This window comes from Neopelma chrysocephalum, unplaced genomic scaffold (assembly GCF_003984885.1).
Source record: "Neopelma chrysocephalum unplaced genomic scaffold, ASM398488v2 Primary Assembly neopelma1_24, whole genome shotgun sequence".
Lineage (NCBI taxonomy): Eukaryota > Metazoa > Chordata > Aves > Passeriformes > Pipridae > Neopelma > Neopelma chrysocephalum.
The window spans coordinates 43,141,162-43,158,542 of NW_020897693.1; the positions used below are offsets into that span (position 1 = coordinate 43,141,162).

Here is a 17,381-nt window from a genome sequence, read left to right on the forward strand (position 1 = left end):
GCCGCGCCGGGCCGGGCCGGGCTGTGCCGGGAGCTGCCGGAGCTGGAACTGGTACCGGTGTCGGCTCCGCTGCCGCGGCCGCGCCCGCCGCTGCTGGGGGAGGCGGCGCCGGTGCCGCGCCCCCGCGCCCCGCCCGCCCCCGGCAGCAGCAGCAGCGGCAGCGGCAGCCTCAGCACCTCCGCCAGCTCCGCCAGCAGCTCCAGCGGCAGCACCATGGACCTCTCCTTTATGGCCGCGCAGGTGGTGCGCGATGGCGGGACGGCACCGGGCGGGACGGGACGGGACGGGACGGGAGCGGACCACGGGCGCGCATCCCCTCCTTTCCTTCCGCGCCCTTCCTCTCCGCTCCGAAGTTGCGTCGGCGCGGGGGTAAACCCGAGCGGCGACGAGCCTTGGGGAAGGGGCGAGGACGGGAAAGGAAGGAGAAAAATAAGCCGGCTGGAGCTGGAAGTACTGCCGAGGAGAAGTTGTCATGAGCGGCTCGGGGCGCAGCACCTGTTAGCGCCCAGCGGCGGGGCCCGGCCGCGCCTCCGGTGCGGTGCCGGCGGCCTCGGGATGGGGAGGGAGATGCATCATCGCGCTGTCGTCCGAGGACAGGCTGTAAATGGAAATCGTAGATGCGGTTTTTCCGTTCTTTTCCTCCCTTCCCTACTGCGATTTTACGTGCATCTGTGGTTTGGGTTTTTTTAAGTTGTTGTCTTTGCATACAGAATCCAGCTTGGCGTGTATGGAAATACTCCTCTGTTTGCATGAACAAATTGTTTAAATTGCAGCTTAGTTCTGGATTCTGGCTCGAGGCATGATTGTGGGTGTTGGTGTTCAATCTATTCATGCTTAATATACTGAGAAGTATGTAACAGCTATAAGCCACCCAAAGCCAAAAATCATCGTGGTGAATCCAGGTGAATTAGGTTTTTAAACTGACAAACAGTGCTGTGCTTCAGAGTCACACTCACCATTGCCTTTTCCAGGATAATTTCTTCTATTCATGTGGATACCGAAGTGTAGTTGGCTTTTTTTAAGAATTATTTAGATCCAAGTTTGAGATATTGCTGAAAAACATCACCCACCATTTAGAGGCCAGGGAAGCCTTTCCACATGGTTGCTGCCAGATGCTGACTTCATCTGGAGGTGGTTGGTGGAAGCCAAATCTAGTCTTTGTGCTGTTGTTCTGTTTCATTTGTGCAATGGCTATTTTGTCTTGTTCCCTTCTTAAAGTCCACTTCTGAAGGGGTGTCAGGCTCTGCCTGAAGGTAGAGTGAAGCTGTCTGAAGTTAGCAGTGAGCTGTCCAAGTGTCTCTTCCATTTGGAGATATTTCTAAGAAAAATATTTTTTTAAGGAAAACCACAGTGGGGAGGAGGAAAGCATCATTTCTGCTGATATGAGGTCTTCCTGGGAACTGGAGTATTCAAAGGAAATTTTATATGTGTCAAATCATCTTCCTGTAGTCTATCTCAGCACAATCAGCGAGTCCCCTGTATCCATCTTTTGTTCCCTAAGCACTGAGCTGAAGCAGAATGTCCCTGTAGCACAGAAGTGCAGCATAGCAGCAGGTTTTACCTGTAGGCAGTGTGGCATGTGCCAAAGCTGGGACTAGTGCTGCCCATTCCTTTTCTATACTCTCCTTTGTTCTTACTGTCCCATATTCCATGTATTTTCTACTCTAATTGTGCATTGAAAGAGCCACAAAGCTGGGTGCTTTAGTTCTCTCAGAACAGTTCCCTGTACAAATATGTATTATACTTAATAATTTTATTAGTGCAACAGTTTATAGTTTATAGTGTGCTTTTCTTTCTCCCAGATCCTCTGGAGTTAATTTATTGTGTTCCTTATTGTATTCACAAGAAGTGACAAATGATAGGTTTGTTTCAGTGTGAGGCAATACGCCTCGGGAAAAAAGGATGGAATACCTTGGAGCTCTCTGCCACAAAGCCCTTTGGGTGGTGAGGAGAAGGTGGGAAGCAATCGGGGCTCCCAACTGTCTCTCCCAGTGGGAGTTCACTAGGTCTGCATAGCACCTGTTTCAAAGGGCATGTGGGGGATTCCTCCAGGGGTTAGTTGTGTAATTAACCTTAGATGAGCTGTAGGAGAAGATTTCCTGGGCTCCTTTTCTGCTGAAGGAGATGAATCCAGTTGTTAGGTCACTGTGTATAGCAGATGCTGCACTTACCTCTGTTACTCCCCTGTCACAGGCCTCTTGTACCTTTCTTTCTGAACTGTCAGTTCTTTCCACTCCTGTCACCATATTGGCAATTAACTGCCAGCGTGTCACTCCTTTGATTTAGGTATTGCTTTCCTTCAGCTTTCTTTTCACTGCTATATCAGTCTGTGATTTTTTTTTTTTGAAAAAATGCCGTAATCTCTGTGGCATCTCTGGTGGTGCTGGAGTGGCAGGAAAATAGGTAATGCCTAAACTGAGATGCTTCATGGCATACAAGCAATGGTTGCCTCTCAGATTAATTTAGTTTCTATAGAATACTGCAGACTATTTATGTTTCTGTAAATTCCTTTCATGTATTATCATGCCTTTGCACTGCTCATTGTGGACCAAGTTGGCTTTGCTAGATATCTTGTGAGACACCATAAATGGCCTGTACCTTAGAGCCCCAGTGTGATGGATACGTGGAAGCAGAAGGTGTGTGTAAGTTAGGTTACCACTTGCAGCCTCAGTGATCCTATAGTGTGTTACGGAGACTTAAAATCTGGCCTCCTCCTAAGTGCACAGGATGAAAATGTCAGACCAGATAATGCAACAGTTAACAGGGGGTTTTAACTAAAGTTTTGGTGTGTTTGCTAAAACATTCAGTGGGTGAGAGTTTGCACATCTGGATAACTGTATTGGTATGTTCACCACTCTGGACACCTGAGCACAAGGAACCCTGCTTTCTAGAGGCATTGGGTAGCTGTACAAATAAACCTCATTTTTCATATTCAGCACCTCTCCTCCTTTTCAAGATGTCTGTGAGATGATTTGTGCCTTGGAGGCCCTGAAAGCATTCCATGTACCAGCAGAAAGATAAACAAAATGCTCCCTAGAATTATATATTTTATGCTATAGAAAGGATAAGACTTTACTGATAAAAATTATTGTTGTGGAACAGGAGACTATCAGGGAGTAATGCTAACAAATCTGTGCAGTGTAGATGCAGCACTAGGTTTTGGATGTCCAGCTTAAGCAACCACATCTGAACACCTCAGCTGTATTATATTTATTAGCTATGCCATGGAGAACAGCTTTTGACTGTAACAATTAAATCTGCTGTTAAAATAAGCCTTTTTACATCAGAGTGTTCATCAGTAGTTGGTTGTGCAGGCTTAGATGTCCTCTGTTCTGCATGTGCTCTGATTGACTTTGGGTAAGGTCAGTTGTGCTAATAAGTATGACTCTCACCTAGTCAAAGCCTATTAGCTAGTGATTTTTTTTCCATTTTAAATCCATGTTTTAATTTAAGTAATGCTGTAAACCTCAAGATACTATGCCAAAGATGTTCAGCCACTGCTAAGCTGTATGACTGGCTCATTTCTGCATATCGTTCAGTGATTTCAGAGTGCTCTTGTAGTCTAGGTAACCTCAGAAATAGCCACTTCTTTTGGGTAGACACTTTTGCTTCCAGCATAAAAGCCTGGGTTTGGGGGGTGCTGAGCTCTGCATCCAAGCTAAGAGCACTCGAGGCTTTTAGCAGGGGTTAAGGGTTTGCTGTCAGATGCCCAGGGGTGAGCTGCCTCCCTTCCCTGCTTCTGACACACTAAAATTAATATTCATTTAACAGCCAGCTGATGGAAAAGAAATAACAATCAAAATTGCATCTGGGTTAATGGGAGCAGGGTTGAAACATATTCAACTTGGAAAAAACAGAAGCTTAAAATGGGGGAAAAAAATGGGAAGGTTGAGAAGAAATAAATGATGTCATGGTGTTCAGTGTGGTACAAATCGATATGAGCTGAGCAGCACCTGCAGTCATAATGCCAGTTATGTGTTTTTCAAGATTTATGTTTGCAATTTAATTTTCCTGGAGTTTTTTTCTATATTTTTTGTTTCATAATGAAAATAAGGAATGGATTTCTTTCTTTGCAATGTTTTTATGGTTGAGTATATCTTCATACAGTAAAAATATTATTTTAATTGTCAGATAAATGGCCTTTTCTTCTTTTACATATAGAACAGGGAAAAGGTAGTAAGAACTTCAGGAGCATGGCACTTTCTGTGGATATTTTTTGAACTCAGTTATATATAGTTCATATTGATTCTCCATGTTCAAAAGCTCTTTGTAAACAATTTCTGAGGATTTGAAATACAAGAATTTGAATTGTGTTTAGTTTAGTGATTAAAAGTTATATTTTTATAATCTTTGATTTCAATTGGAGTGTTGGGGATTTTTTTAAATAAGAAAAACGATGTCATGCTTCAAGAGCTAGAGAAACAAGTGAACAAGTTTGGTACAGAAAGCAAAACCATTAAAAAGTAAAGATATTTTAAATGTCATTGCTTTTGTGTTCTGTATTACTCTTCTGGGGTTTCAGGTCTGGTCAGTGATCATTTAAGTCACTTTAAGCCTTTCATTGCATTGGCAGTAACTCAGATCCCCAAAACAGGGAGATAGTCCTTGGTGTCACTTGAAGAAACCCTATAGCTACTTATAATCCTGGCAGAATAACAACTCCAGGGCTGCCATGCTTTCTCATGAAACATACATTATTAGGAGCTATGCAATTTCTGGAAAGCACTGGAATACACAGAGTAAACTGAGTTAATTTAGAATCAATAATGTCATGCAAGTTATTTTGAAAATATAGTAGCAGAATCTACAAAATTTGATTTAAAATAATATTTCTTTTTGACTTATTATGGAATCATAACATCATTGTCATTATGTCATTTTTAGGTTGGAAAATACTTGTAAGATCTAGTCCAACCATTAGTGTGGCACTGCCAAGTCCGCCACTAAACCATGTCCCTAACTGCCACATCTACACATTTTGTAATTACCTCCAGGGGTGGTGACTCAACCACTTCCCTGGGTAGGCTGTTCCAACGCTTGACAACACTTTATGTGAAGAAATGTTTCATAACATCCAATCTAAACTTCCCCTGGGACAACGTGAGGCCATTTGAAATTTGCCCTGTCACTTGTTACTTGGGAGAAGAGACTGACCCCCCATCTTGGCTACAGTCTCCTTTCAGGTGGTTGTTGAGAGTGATAAGGTCCCCACTGAGCCTTCTTTTGTCCAGGCAAAACAGCCCTAGCTCCTTCAGCCGCTCCTCATCAGACTCATGCTCCAGATCCTTCACCAGCTTAATACTCCTATTTTCCAGATGACGTGGACTGCCCATGTGCATGCTGCAAAGCTGCTCTGCGCACAGAGGTTGTGCTTGGTGTCTTTGGACACCCAGCCGCCTGACCAGAGCTGCCGCATTTCCAGAAATCCCAAACATAGGTTCAGTATCCTTTAATTCCTTTCTAATTACATTTCTGGATATTAGAAGATGCACAATTAGGATCCGCTGTACTCTGCTGTACCAGCACAGAGGAACCAGAGGCAGGAAAATACTACATTTGTTTTCCCACTTTATCTGTTCTTCATCTCAGGGGTCAAGAGGGATTCAAAGCCTTTATTAACTGTGTGCTCTTTTTACAACAAGGTAATCTGAAGGTATTAAAAACCAGAGGTTTTAGATTTGTGGTTTTGGTAGGTTATTCCCACTAGCTCAAAACAGAATCCAGGCTGCTTGCTCAATGTAAGCTGGCGTGTGTCTGTGTGCACCATACATGTGCCAAGAAAGCTGAATTTGTTGCCTGCCTCCAGAGAAAGACAGACCTTTCAATCATGTTTGCACTTGGAGAATCTATGTGTGACAGTGCTGAATGGGACAGGCATTTGGAAGCTTTGATGTTTCTGATGTATGCTTAGGACTGATGTAGTCTACTTTTTTCTTTTAAAAAGTGGGATCGCCAAAAAGTAAGCTCTAAGGCAAAACCACATGGAGAATCAGGAGTTAGAGATGCATAAACAAAGACATGATCCTTGTCAAAAGCTGCCCTGATTATAATCCAAGACCTAAGACAAAACCTCTTTGATCTATAGCATTAAACATTAATAATGTTAGCTGGGAGCATGTAGTCATTCTTTTACATAACCAGTTCAGTGTTCACTTCTGTACAGCCTAATAGGGCACTGACCATTACTCTAGCACCTCTGCTTTCTTCCAAAGGTTAAAGTAATTTTCTCTGGCTTCCTTTGATTCCTCCAGAATGTCTTGACCTATAATAAATAGAATTAAAGCATCAGAAGCTGAAAGAGCATATCAGAGTTTAACTAAGGGTGTCTCAGGTACTTTGGTTCAAGCATCAGTCCTGATGCCTCACTGTGGTATGGCACAGCCACAGGGACCAGCTGTGTAATCCAGATGTTGCAGAAGTCCTGTTCTGTGGGCAGAAATCAGTGGTGCCCTCATCCAGGATGTTGCCAAGAGTTGAGGTGAGAATCATTTTCTGGAGAAGTGTTTCTGGTGGCTGCTTGGCATAATTGCATTAGATTTTTATTAGTGAGGGGAACATGAATCTTTTCTTACCACTGCAGTAACACTGCAGACAGCATTTCCAAGTCTTGTATAGGAGAAATTTCTGTTCCAGCAAAACTTTTGAAAATTCATTGGAGATTTGGGCATACTGGTGTTGATACTGCATATATATAAAGTGCTGATACTGCACTTTGGAGGAGGCTGTTGTTACAGGATTGTGCTTGTAATTGCTGTCAAAAGATGTTAAAAGCGGTGATTCTGATCCAGCAGAACACTTAAACACTTACTGCGCTTGGAACACATGTATATTGTTCCGGTAACATCATCAGGACTGTCTACTTGCTCAAAATGAAATATCTTAAAGTTTGGCACAGATGAAGAGAGAATGCTTTGAAATTCATAAGAAAATGTCCTAGGAGAGCAAGAGGAAACCTACTATTGATCATATTATCAATTCAGGGAAGGCTGAGATTATGTGTTTCAGAGTGACTGTATTTTCATCAATTAATAGGATGACCAATTTCTCGTAGGACCTGCTGAATATTGGAAGAGGAGGATGTGGTAGGAGGTGTATAGTAGGGAAGGGAAAGTGGGATGCGGCTCATGTGCTTGCATGTGTTTGTGCAGTTAGTTATGTGCACCCTTGCACAATGAGGGTTAGAAGAAACTGGAAATAATTTATTTGTGTTTGACATACCCATTAACTGTAAGATTAATTCTGTGAAACATATTTTCTTTTTTTTTATTATTTACATGGTTTTCAGCAGTTACATACTAAAGAGTTCACAAAGGGAGCAGATCTCACATATTTCCATCTTTGTTAAGTGTGGAAAGGAGGGTTGTAATATAATTGCAAATGGGCATTCACATGCTTTACACAGATAAAGCGTGAACCTTTCGCACCACAGCCAATGGCAGCAATAGCTTGGATCCTGTTGTACACAGAGAATAGCTAGAGATGGCAGGTAAGAGGAATGGAGCCTGAAGCAGCACTACATTCATGCCAAACATCTTGCTTTTTCAGGTGCCTGTTTTTTCTTGAGCAGTAAGAGCCCAACCCTGTTCTGTAGTGAGGAAAATTATCCTGGCAGACGTGATGAGCATGGAGTTTCTGGTAGCAACTGGATAACCCAATGGTATTGGGTCCTCAGAATCCATAGGCTAGAAAATCTAAACTGGCTATAGACTGGGGGGAGGGGGGTTAACCTTGTTTTTGGCTAATCTAGGCTGAATTTCTCGATTCATTGATGAGCTGCAAACATGGGAGTGAAGATTCTGATTTAAGTTTTGTTGGAAATGGGATGGATGCTTGTCAGTTAGGGAGCTAGTTGCACCACCTTGCTAACCCTGTTACCATAACAGATAAAAGCAAAAAACTCCAAATGATTCAAAGGGTTGTATAGGATTTAGTAAAGCAGTGTGATGCTCTAATGACCATACACCATCAAATTAAATCATTGATCAAAGAAAACATTACAACGTTCAAATGGAGTGCAGTGATGTGGAAGCAGAAAATAAGAGCATCAACCCAAGTAAATTCGGAAGTGACCAGCTCTGTTAGTTTGCTATGTCTGTCTGCTGGACTTTCCTAGAAATTCTGTGAGGAATTGCATTTTCTGCCTAAGCCAGTGACGTCTGATAGAGTCCTCTGTCTGTTGTTCTGGCAGACTTCTTGGTTGGATGAGTATGGTATCCTAAATGATTTTTAAAGGTATCATTAGAAATAATGATGGCTCTCTGTGATTGTTTTAAACACTTTTTTCTCAGTGAATGAATGCTCAAGTGTGAAATGAAGGTCCTTCAAAATTGGTCATAAACTGATGATAGTTGTCACCACCCATCAGTGAGTTGATCTACGTCTTGTGCTGGTGAACACATCAGTAGTGGCTCCATTTCCATGGAGTAGCAGCAGGACGAATGCAGTTGAAGCTTTTGGCAAACGTGATCCCGACATTATATATGCAAGTTATTAGCACTTCAGAACAAAAAAGAGTCAGAATGAAGTGTGTGAACTCCTTGACATCTGGTTTGAAGGTACTGCGTGGTCAGGGTGTGCCCTCCTGTCCCCGCTGGATCTGCAGTGAGCAATGCCTGTCCTTACATTGAGCACTGAATACGAGTGAAAAACATGGCCAGCTGGCACACAAAGAACAGGAGCACTGAACACTTACTGAATGTATGCTTCACAGTGCTGGAAGGATTACAGGGAGCAGAGGCAATTCAGGGTGGAACATCTCTCGCTGTGAATACGACCCCTTGGCACACACACGGCAGCCACAACTGATGCTGTGAGTGGTAGTTGTTACCCACCTGTTCCCTCGCTGGCTCGCACACCCACACAGTGCTTTCAGGTCTGTCTCACAGCACTGCCTTTTTGAAATGACACCTACTCTTAGACTGAGTCTTTAGTCTTTCTATTTTGAAAGCTGAATTCCACACTCCTTGTAGCTGCCAGAGCCCAAACCTGCCAAGCAGAAGCTAATTAGAAAGCATTAATGTTACAGTCCCTTCAGAAAAGCTCAGTGCCTCTGTGAAGCATGCTGCTGGATACAGGGCCACTTCCTTTTGTTTTGCAAAGTGTTTATCTCTAGTTTGGAAATGTTTTAAAAAATAATAATAATGAAACCTTTTACCCTCTGCTGGTTCCGTTTGTTGCAATTTTGTTTGTAAGCCTTTCAAATATTACGAAAGGGAGAACAGCCTAGGAATGAGCCGTGCATGACTGAAACAAAACCTAACTTCCATCAACTTCCACTGTGGCTTATTTTTTCTGCCAAAACAACTGGAAGAGCATTTGCAAACTGTGGGACGGTGTGCTGGATTCTGTCACTGATAAAAGCTACCAGCCCCACAGAGTCACTGCGTGGAAGGGGAAAGGACAGCTCTGTCTCTTTGATTGATGTGTAGAGGTGTTGAGGTGTATATTCGGAGAGAAAGAGCAACAATAAGATTAATGAGGAAGCAAAAATATACAAATTTAAAGTTTTAAAGGATTTATGAAAGTGCAGCTGAACCCAAGGACTTGGGGCAGCTGATCACATTGAAATCCTCTCAGACCTCAATTAAGTGTATGCCTAAAGTATGTAATTCTCTGAACTACACCTCTGCTTAAATGAAGTATATAATTAAATGCCCTGATAATCTGCAATAAGTGGCAAAGCATTTTGAGGTATGGTACTATCTCTTCCTTAAAAAAGAACTCCACTTGAAATAAATTGGGTTATATTTTGTCTTTCTTCCTTACCCTCCTTGATGCAAGACATAAGTTTTTATGGATCTTTCCCATGGGTTTCCTCTCAGCTTTTCTCTTGTATGACTGTATAAAATGTTTTCCTTCCACCTCAGGTGTGCAGTTCTCTTTGGGTATCTTCTTTCTTCGTCTCTTATATCCTCCATTCTTACCTTTTATAAATTATTTCAGATGCTACAGTTGCACCAGCTCAAGTCCAGATCCTAGAGAGATTTGAGCTTAGTTCTGCAAAATGGGGGGCAAAGTGTAAACAATTCTTGTGTTCAGGGACAAGGGATGCAAGCGCAAAGTCAAATGCTACAGTCACTGAAAGCAACATGGCAGAAGCTTTCTCAGTTGTCTTATTAAAGACAGAAGCATGTTAGAATGTTTGCATGTCTTTACTGGGCTGTAGGTTAGTAAAAATTGAGTGGTGCTTGATGTAGAATCTAAGCCTCAGGAACGGAAGTGTCACCTCCTCTGCTCTGTTTTGTATTTTGGTTGTTCTCCAGCTGGAACAGAGCACGTTACAACCTCAATTTGAAAAGTTCTGCATTCTCTTCTCTAGATGCTGAGCCCAGCAGTCAGTTGGAGAAAAATATTGAAAATTCATTCACAAACACTCTTCTCTTTTTGCCTGTCCTCAGATATCTTCCCCCCACAGACCTAGAGGACAGCTTTATCGAATATGTGATTATTAACATGAAGGCATGCCAAATGGTTGCTGTTCTGTGATAGGATCCAGGCTGTGAAATGGTTCATTCTGTATTGGTCTCTGAGCCATCTGATTGAGCCTGCTGTGAAACTGTGCAGATGAGCAAGGCGGTGAAATCCTGCACTGATTTGTTGTCAGGGTGGCAGATGTTTTATTCTCCTGGTGCGTTCTCTGGCATTTCTCAAGGACGTGAAACAGAAGCAGAAGAAATTGAATTGCTGCTCTCTCTCTCACTCCCTTGTTCTCCAAGGTAGTTTTGCAACTCATTTCTCCTGTAATCTTATTAAGTGACAGAAGAGGCATGCACCTCCTGACTTCTCTTACAACTGTGCTTTATACTTTCATAGGTAACCTTCTTTACCCAGCCAGCTGTAATTTTCAGCATGGGTGGTTTTCATGGTGCATATCTTGCTTATCACTTTAGTGTACATAATACCCTTAACGGTGCTTTAAAGATGAACATTTGGATGACTAAATAAACATTCCTACCTCTAAAACATTTGTCTACTGACCTCTAGTCTGCACAGGATGTAGCTGGCAGAGGGGGAGGGCATGGAGAAGGCAGAAAACAGCATGCTGATGTAAGCTGCTGTCTGGGCTGCCATGATAAGCAACCCCTTGCCGTTCCTTAAAGCCTTTGGGTGGCAGCATATGCCACAGGGAATGCTGACAAGTGAAGGGAAATGGGAAACAGGTAGCAAAGGTAGGTTTGGCCAAACTCTGATGTCTTCCTTGAGCACACAACATGGTATGATTTGAATTGATGTATAGAATGCTGGCCAGCTCCCAGGAGCCAGCTCATTATTTCTAAAACTGTTGGAAATGTCAAAGCCAACTGTTATTAAAAATCTTCAATTGGTTCTAGAGGACAATAAATGGAATTAGGAGATTCTCTTCTGAAATGAAAGTTGGTCTTGTCTTGCCATCTGATCTTTGCTGTTAGAAAACTAATCACGTAGTTTTACACTCTAAGTTTATTCTTGCCTAAGCAAGTGTATAAGTTCATTGATACAAACAGATTTAATAATTTTTTAGTGTTAAATTTTTTAATTAAAAAGAAAAAATTCCATACCTTGTGTAGCCTATAATTATGACAGTAATTCAACACAGCTCCACCACACTCATGATATCTTTTTTTACAGAAGAGTGTAAAGATTTGCCTGAAATTAAAGGATACTGATAGGGAGGCAGAACTACCCCGTGATGCTACAGAGGAAATAAGGGTCTTAGTGAGAACTGATTCCCAGTTTGGGGCTTCTTCATTGTGGAAGCTTAAACTGGCCATGGGTTGCTGAGGCAAAGCAGCAAATCGTTCTTGTGCCTCATGTGCACAGTCAGGTGGCCCAGCAGGTGAATGCTCAGAGCATCCCTCAAGTTCTTCTGGATATTGATTGAAGTTATAGCTTGAAGCCTACAGCCTTGTCTTTTGGTACTTGATTCATGACCATCAAGCTCTGAGATTCTTATGGGTTTTTTGCTTTGTTTTTTTACCTATGGAGTCATTTTCTTCAAAATGAATTTGGCATGTGATCGTACAGAAGCTTGGAAAACTGGGACTTTCAGACTCTGCACCATTTCAGCAAAGCTTGGCCAGCTAGCAGAACAGGGTGTACTCTTCCCCCAAAATAAGCAGCATCTTTCTGCGTGCTGATTTTGACAGAAACCCAGACACCGGTTTTAGAGTAATACAGCTCATGCACAACTCTTTGCCTCAGGATCATACTATGCTCCTGTCAGTCCTAGTAGCCATCCTGTTCAGTGCCTGTCTCTCAGGAGGAGTGGAGTGGTGACAACAGAGGAGATGCAGCAGCTGTCACACCTATTTACAGCTTCTTAGTCACTGATGTGAGAATAAACAGACATGATATTCCTGCAGTTGCATTGTTAGCAATTTATTTTTGGAATCAGTCACTTGAAAAATATCAAGGCACAGGTAAAATAGCTCTGTCATCACTTTCACAACCTACTCCTTGACCTGAGGATTTTGCTCTGTTTCTGTTAACTTAATAGGAGTGTTAAGGTAAAGGCCACATATTTACCTGGTGAAAGCGCACATTTTTCTTCTGAGTAAAGTTGTACCACAATTGGATGTGGCTCACCAAATGTAGGAACATACTGATTCTTGTCCACTGCTGCCATTATATTCCCTGATTTTATTACCTGCTCTGCAGTGATGAGTAATTCTCACATGTAAGCAAGTGATATTTACTGTAAAAAAGGCCAAGTGAATTTATAGTTGAGCAAATGTTTAAAGAAATAACAGTTAGAGATTGCTTTCCTGTTTTGTTTGAAAATGTGGAGGGGAAAAGAAATTGAAAATATAAACATTTTGTCTTTGATATCCAAGAAACAAATGCTTGAGCTCAGATCTTCCAGCGTTGCATCCCCAGAAATGTGGGCATGAAAATGGTTATATTTAGTCGCTAAATCTTTAAAGTCAAACAATGGCTGACAGTATATTTGTAAACAAAGCAGTTAAGTCAGGAAAGTTGACAGGATTAAAATCTGTGGTCTATTTTGGGGGCTGAAGTGGAACAATCCCAGGTAAACAGAAGGAGAGGGAGCCCGTAATACCCCACGCAGACACAGCTTTTGGGGACATGGATGTTGTGCTCTGTTTTTCCTTTTGTCTCTGCTTTCTTCCTTCTCAGAGCTGCAGAGGGGACCACACAGAACAAGCATCTCATGGCAGGAGCTGTATTTTTGTCTTGGAGATGAGAGCAATCATTCCTTGAGCGCAGCAGATTGGTTACACGGTCTGATCGCTGGTAATCGCCCCTTCACAGCTGCCTCTTGGAGATGTGCTCCAGCACAGTGGCAGCTACAAAGGGGCTTTGTAATCAGGCTGGCCTGCAGTCAGTGTTCCTAACTGGGACTTAACTATCAGTGTTTTTCTGAAGTGTGTGGGAAACAGTGCGACTGTGTACTTTAAAGCTCAGCATGGATGGCGCTTTCAGGGCCGTGACTTCAGAGCTGCCATGAAACTCCATATGCGTCTTTATTTCCTCTCATTTTGGGCAACTTCATCTCTCTCCCTGCCACCTTACTTTAATGTGCTGCTGCAGCCTTGCACTAAATTCCTGAGTGACAGCAGCACATTTCAGTGTTAGAGTGTCTCTGCCACCATTAGTCCCCCCTTTGCCATGATCCTGTGTGATGGTAGTGTTACTTTCTTTCCTGCCTCATCAGCTAGTACCAAATAAGTTGGGTGGTTGTCTCTTAGAGCCACTAAGGATGCATTTATTCAGTAACTTACGTTCTCTGTAGGATCTTGCACCTGGAAGCGGTGTCTCCTGATGTTGTTCCCACTGGTTCATCAGTAGGAGAGCTCTGCATTTCCCTGAAGGCACCAAATTGTAGCTTCCAGAACATAGCAGTTGGCATGTTTGGTCTTTTTTTATTCCCACATGGTTTTTTCCTCCTGTTTGTCTATTTAATCGTGAAGTAGACTTGGTTTTGTAATTCTTGGGAGTGCTGGAACTAGTGCTGGAACCAGTGCTTCAAGCAGCACAACTCCAGTCAATTTTCAAATGAGGTACTCTTTTGGCTATAGGAATATTTATTTCATACACAATCTGGGCTACATTTATTTTTGTAGATCCAAATTACACTGTGGGCTGTGCTGCTCAAACCCAGCATTGGATTTATGTTGTGAGAACCATCAGCAAAAACCCCTGAATTCTCCAGAATTGGATTTTTTTTTTTAATGTATTTCACAGAAGGCACTAGGTAGCCTCCAAATCTGTTCTTTGGAAAATGCGACAGAGGAGAAAGGATGTTTGTGAAACATGTGCTCCCAGGTCCACATCTCTGTGTGCATGAGTGTTGAGTGCTCAGTGCTGAGAGCAGCCATAAAGCATCAGTGGGAATGAACACATGCCTTGCCTTCATGACGTACAAACGACCAAGGGAAAACAGTGCACATTAAAATTGTTGCATGCTGGAGACACATAGTAGAGTTGGAAGAAGATACTCAGGAATCACAAGCAAATGTAAATCCACTTGCTATTGCTGTCTTCCAGGCAGTGCCAGGATCCTTTGGTGGTAGCTGCTTCTGCAGCAGAGCAGGCAGTGTGAATGCAGTGCCCACAAATTGCTTGTCAGTGGCAGAGTCCGTAAGTAAAAGGCAAATTGGCCTTGCACAGACCTGTGGAGGGAAAAATACAAGCTGAGGAAATAACAAGTGACTGCTGAGCACTCTGCTCTTTTCTGGATAAGGAGCAAACTGGAAATACTATGAAGATTTGGGAACCTGAAATTAACCAAAGAACAAGCAATTTTTTTTTCTTCGTCTTTGGTCTTTTCTGTCTCAATTAGTTTCTGCTTTCAAATGAAGACCATTTGAATCACAAATAAACTCGTGTCAACCATCTCATCCATCCTTCTGTATTTCCTTTCAAAATGTCATCTAATTCCAGCTGTCCAGCAATGATCTCTTACGTTTTCCACTTTTTATATTTCAGGGCTGCCTCTTCCCATATATCCCTTCATCCTTGCATTAATTTCTCACATACAGCAGAGTGACTTCATTGTTTTTTTCCCAGCATACATTTTGAAAACTGTCCTTTTTTAAAGTTGACAAAATACCAGGCAATGGCTGGACTGCTGGTGCCTGTAACCTTCCAGTTACAGTTCTGTCCCATTGCCATCTTTGCCCTGCTCCCAGTCCTTTATTTTGGGGATTTCATCAAGATCTTTTTATTTATTTTCATGGTTCCAATGGGATACTTATATTTAACTAGAATTGTTTGTACCTAGATAGAGTTAGAGTAAAAAAATTTAAAATTTTTCAAATCACAGGTATGGGAATATTCAGCCCACTGAACACCATTTTGAAAGATTTGAATTTTTTTTTCTTTTTCTCCACATCTGTGGAGAAAATGAGCATAATTATATTCCCGTACATGCATCCATATATGTGAAAGCTGTCAGCCTGTCAGTAATCCTCCCAAAAAATACTGCATAGTCACTGACTGTTTATCATCCAGCTACTAGGTGCCAGGTAGCAGCACGCTTTTCCTCTAAGCAATGAATTGAGTAACACCTAATGGAACCTAACAGGATGGAGCCTAACACCATCCTGGATGTATCTTACTTTGGCCAACCCTCTTCTGTGTTTTTCATATTAGGGGTAAAGCCAAACAAATAAAAGAGCAATCAGATAAAAAATGGAGATTAATTAGTTTAAATAATTATGTGAGGTAACCTGAGAACAACTCTGAAAGCTGCTGACAGTGGTGGTAAATCCTGTTAGTCTTTCAGTTTTAATGCTCTCATGTCAACAGCAATGGGAAGAAGCTCTCAAGGCAGTGAAGCAGACAGAAAGGAGTCACTGCTTTGTGGATATCCCTCTTTCTTTTACTGAAGCAATCTGAGTTCCCATGCTGCTTCATTCACTTGTGGGGCAGTCCTCATGATCACCCAGGTCAGCCCTGTGAGTGGGAGAGGGCAGCCTGTTTGCATCTGATCTCAGCTGTCTGCTAGTACACCCCTCCTCTTCCAACAATGTGGCATTTTTTGTAATTGAGACAAAACCAATCCTGTGCTATTGTGCATTGCATCGGCTTTGATCTGGATTTCCAAATCATGTGTTTAGATCCAGTTTTCATTTATCAATATATTAGAAAGACTCCATTTGCGTAGTCCATTTCAGGTTGTAGTTGACTAGGTGAAAGCTGAGATTGTCTTGTTTCTTTTCAACAAATGCACTAGTCCTGAGGACAGGAATTGCATGTCTATGCTGGCTCCGTGTCTTTGGAGAGGGTAGAAAATCCTCATGTGTGGGATATGAATGAGGGTGTCTAAAAAGAAGGGGCTATCACCTCGAACTGAAGTCAGCACCTCTATGTTTTGTGTCAGATATGCTTGGAGTGGTTTGGGTCCAGTTAGCATTGATCTGGTTTAGATTAATTTCTTTTCTCTTTGAGTATCTTTATGGCAAAAAGGGGCAGATTCATTATGAATTTGCCGCTCTCCGTTTTGTGTCATGATATGAGAATTCATCCGAAATCATGATACAAAATAGCTGTTCATTTTTATTAAAATTACATTTAGTCTTGCTGGTAGCTTCTTTTCCTGCTTATCTTTTTCACTTGAAAGAATAAGATGGCCAGCAGATGTAAAGGAAAAAAACTGGAAAAAACTTTCTTAAATGTGCCTTTCATACTTATTGCTTTCTGAGCTGTGGAGACTAGTGCATCAGTGTTGCTTAAGTCAAGCATTTACATTTATATTATAATACAATGCAGAATCATTACGGTCATAGACTTCCTGCTTTGACATGAGAAGTATCCTTTCCTTATGTTATTCAGCACTTTGTGTAAAAATGTTTGATGTTTCACTGGGAGATGTTGTTACTAGCAACTGAAGCATTTATCTTAGTGACATCATGTCTCTTAATCAACAAAAGATCACAGTAACCTTTTGAGAAAGTAGAGAACATGAGTATCCCTATAATTCACTCTACCAATGTCAAACTTTTCATGTGGAAAATATCTCATTTGCATTTCTGCAAACAAAAGAAATGTCACCATCTAAATTACAGATTTAAATGAAGGTCCAAGATGAAAATCATATGGATCAGATAATATTTTACAGCTGTCAACTCATATTGGCTCATCTTGTTCTGTCTGTGGATGCCCAGGTATAGTTGGCAGATGGCAATCCTGCATTTTCTTGTTTTTTCTGCTGTGATAACTAGAGATCAACAGGGGTCAGCTGTGCACTTTTCAGCCCCAGAATGTCAGACAGCCTTTGACCAAACCCACTGTGTTTTCTGAAGAGAAGAATGAGCATGCCCTTGTATTTTAGCCTCTTGGTGAAAAGTGTTCAAAATCAGCCTTTGATTGATCTGTAATTCTTCTAACAGAAACAGGAGAACAGCTTGCTATGTTTTGAGTTTGTTCAATGTTGTAAA

At 41.9% G+C, this 17,381-nt stretch overlaps 1 protein-coding gene across 2 annotated transcripts in view; it reads left to right on the forward strand.

Annotated features, from left to right (window-relative positions):
- The first annotated feature begins 94 nt into the window (after nt 1-94).
- CUNH14orf132 (chromosome unknown C14orf132 homolog) overlaps nt 95-17,381 on the forward strand; it is a 56,672-nt gene continuing 39,385 nt past the window's right edge. Inside the window, exon 1 of one of the 2 annotated variants that reach the window (XR_003532646.1) lies at nt 95-243. Coding sequence is in view for 1 of the 2 variants with exons in the window: in XM_027673914.1 (XP_027529715.1) it covers nt 214-240 (27 nt within the window). In the remaining variant the exon portion in view is untranslated. The remainder of the gene's footprint in view (nt 244-17,381) is intronic. The other variant, XM_027673914.1, reaches the window with a different exon arrangement.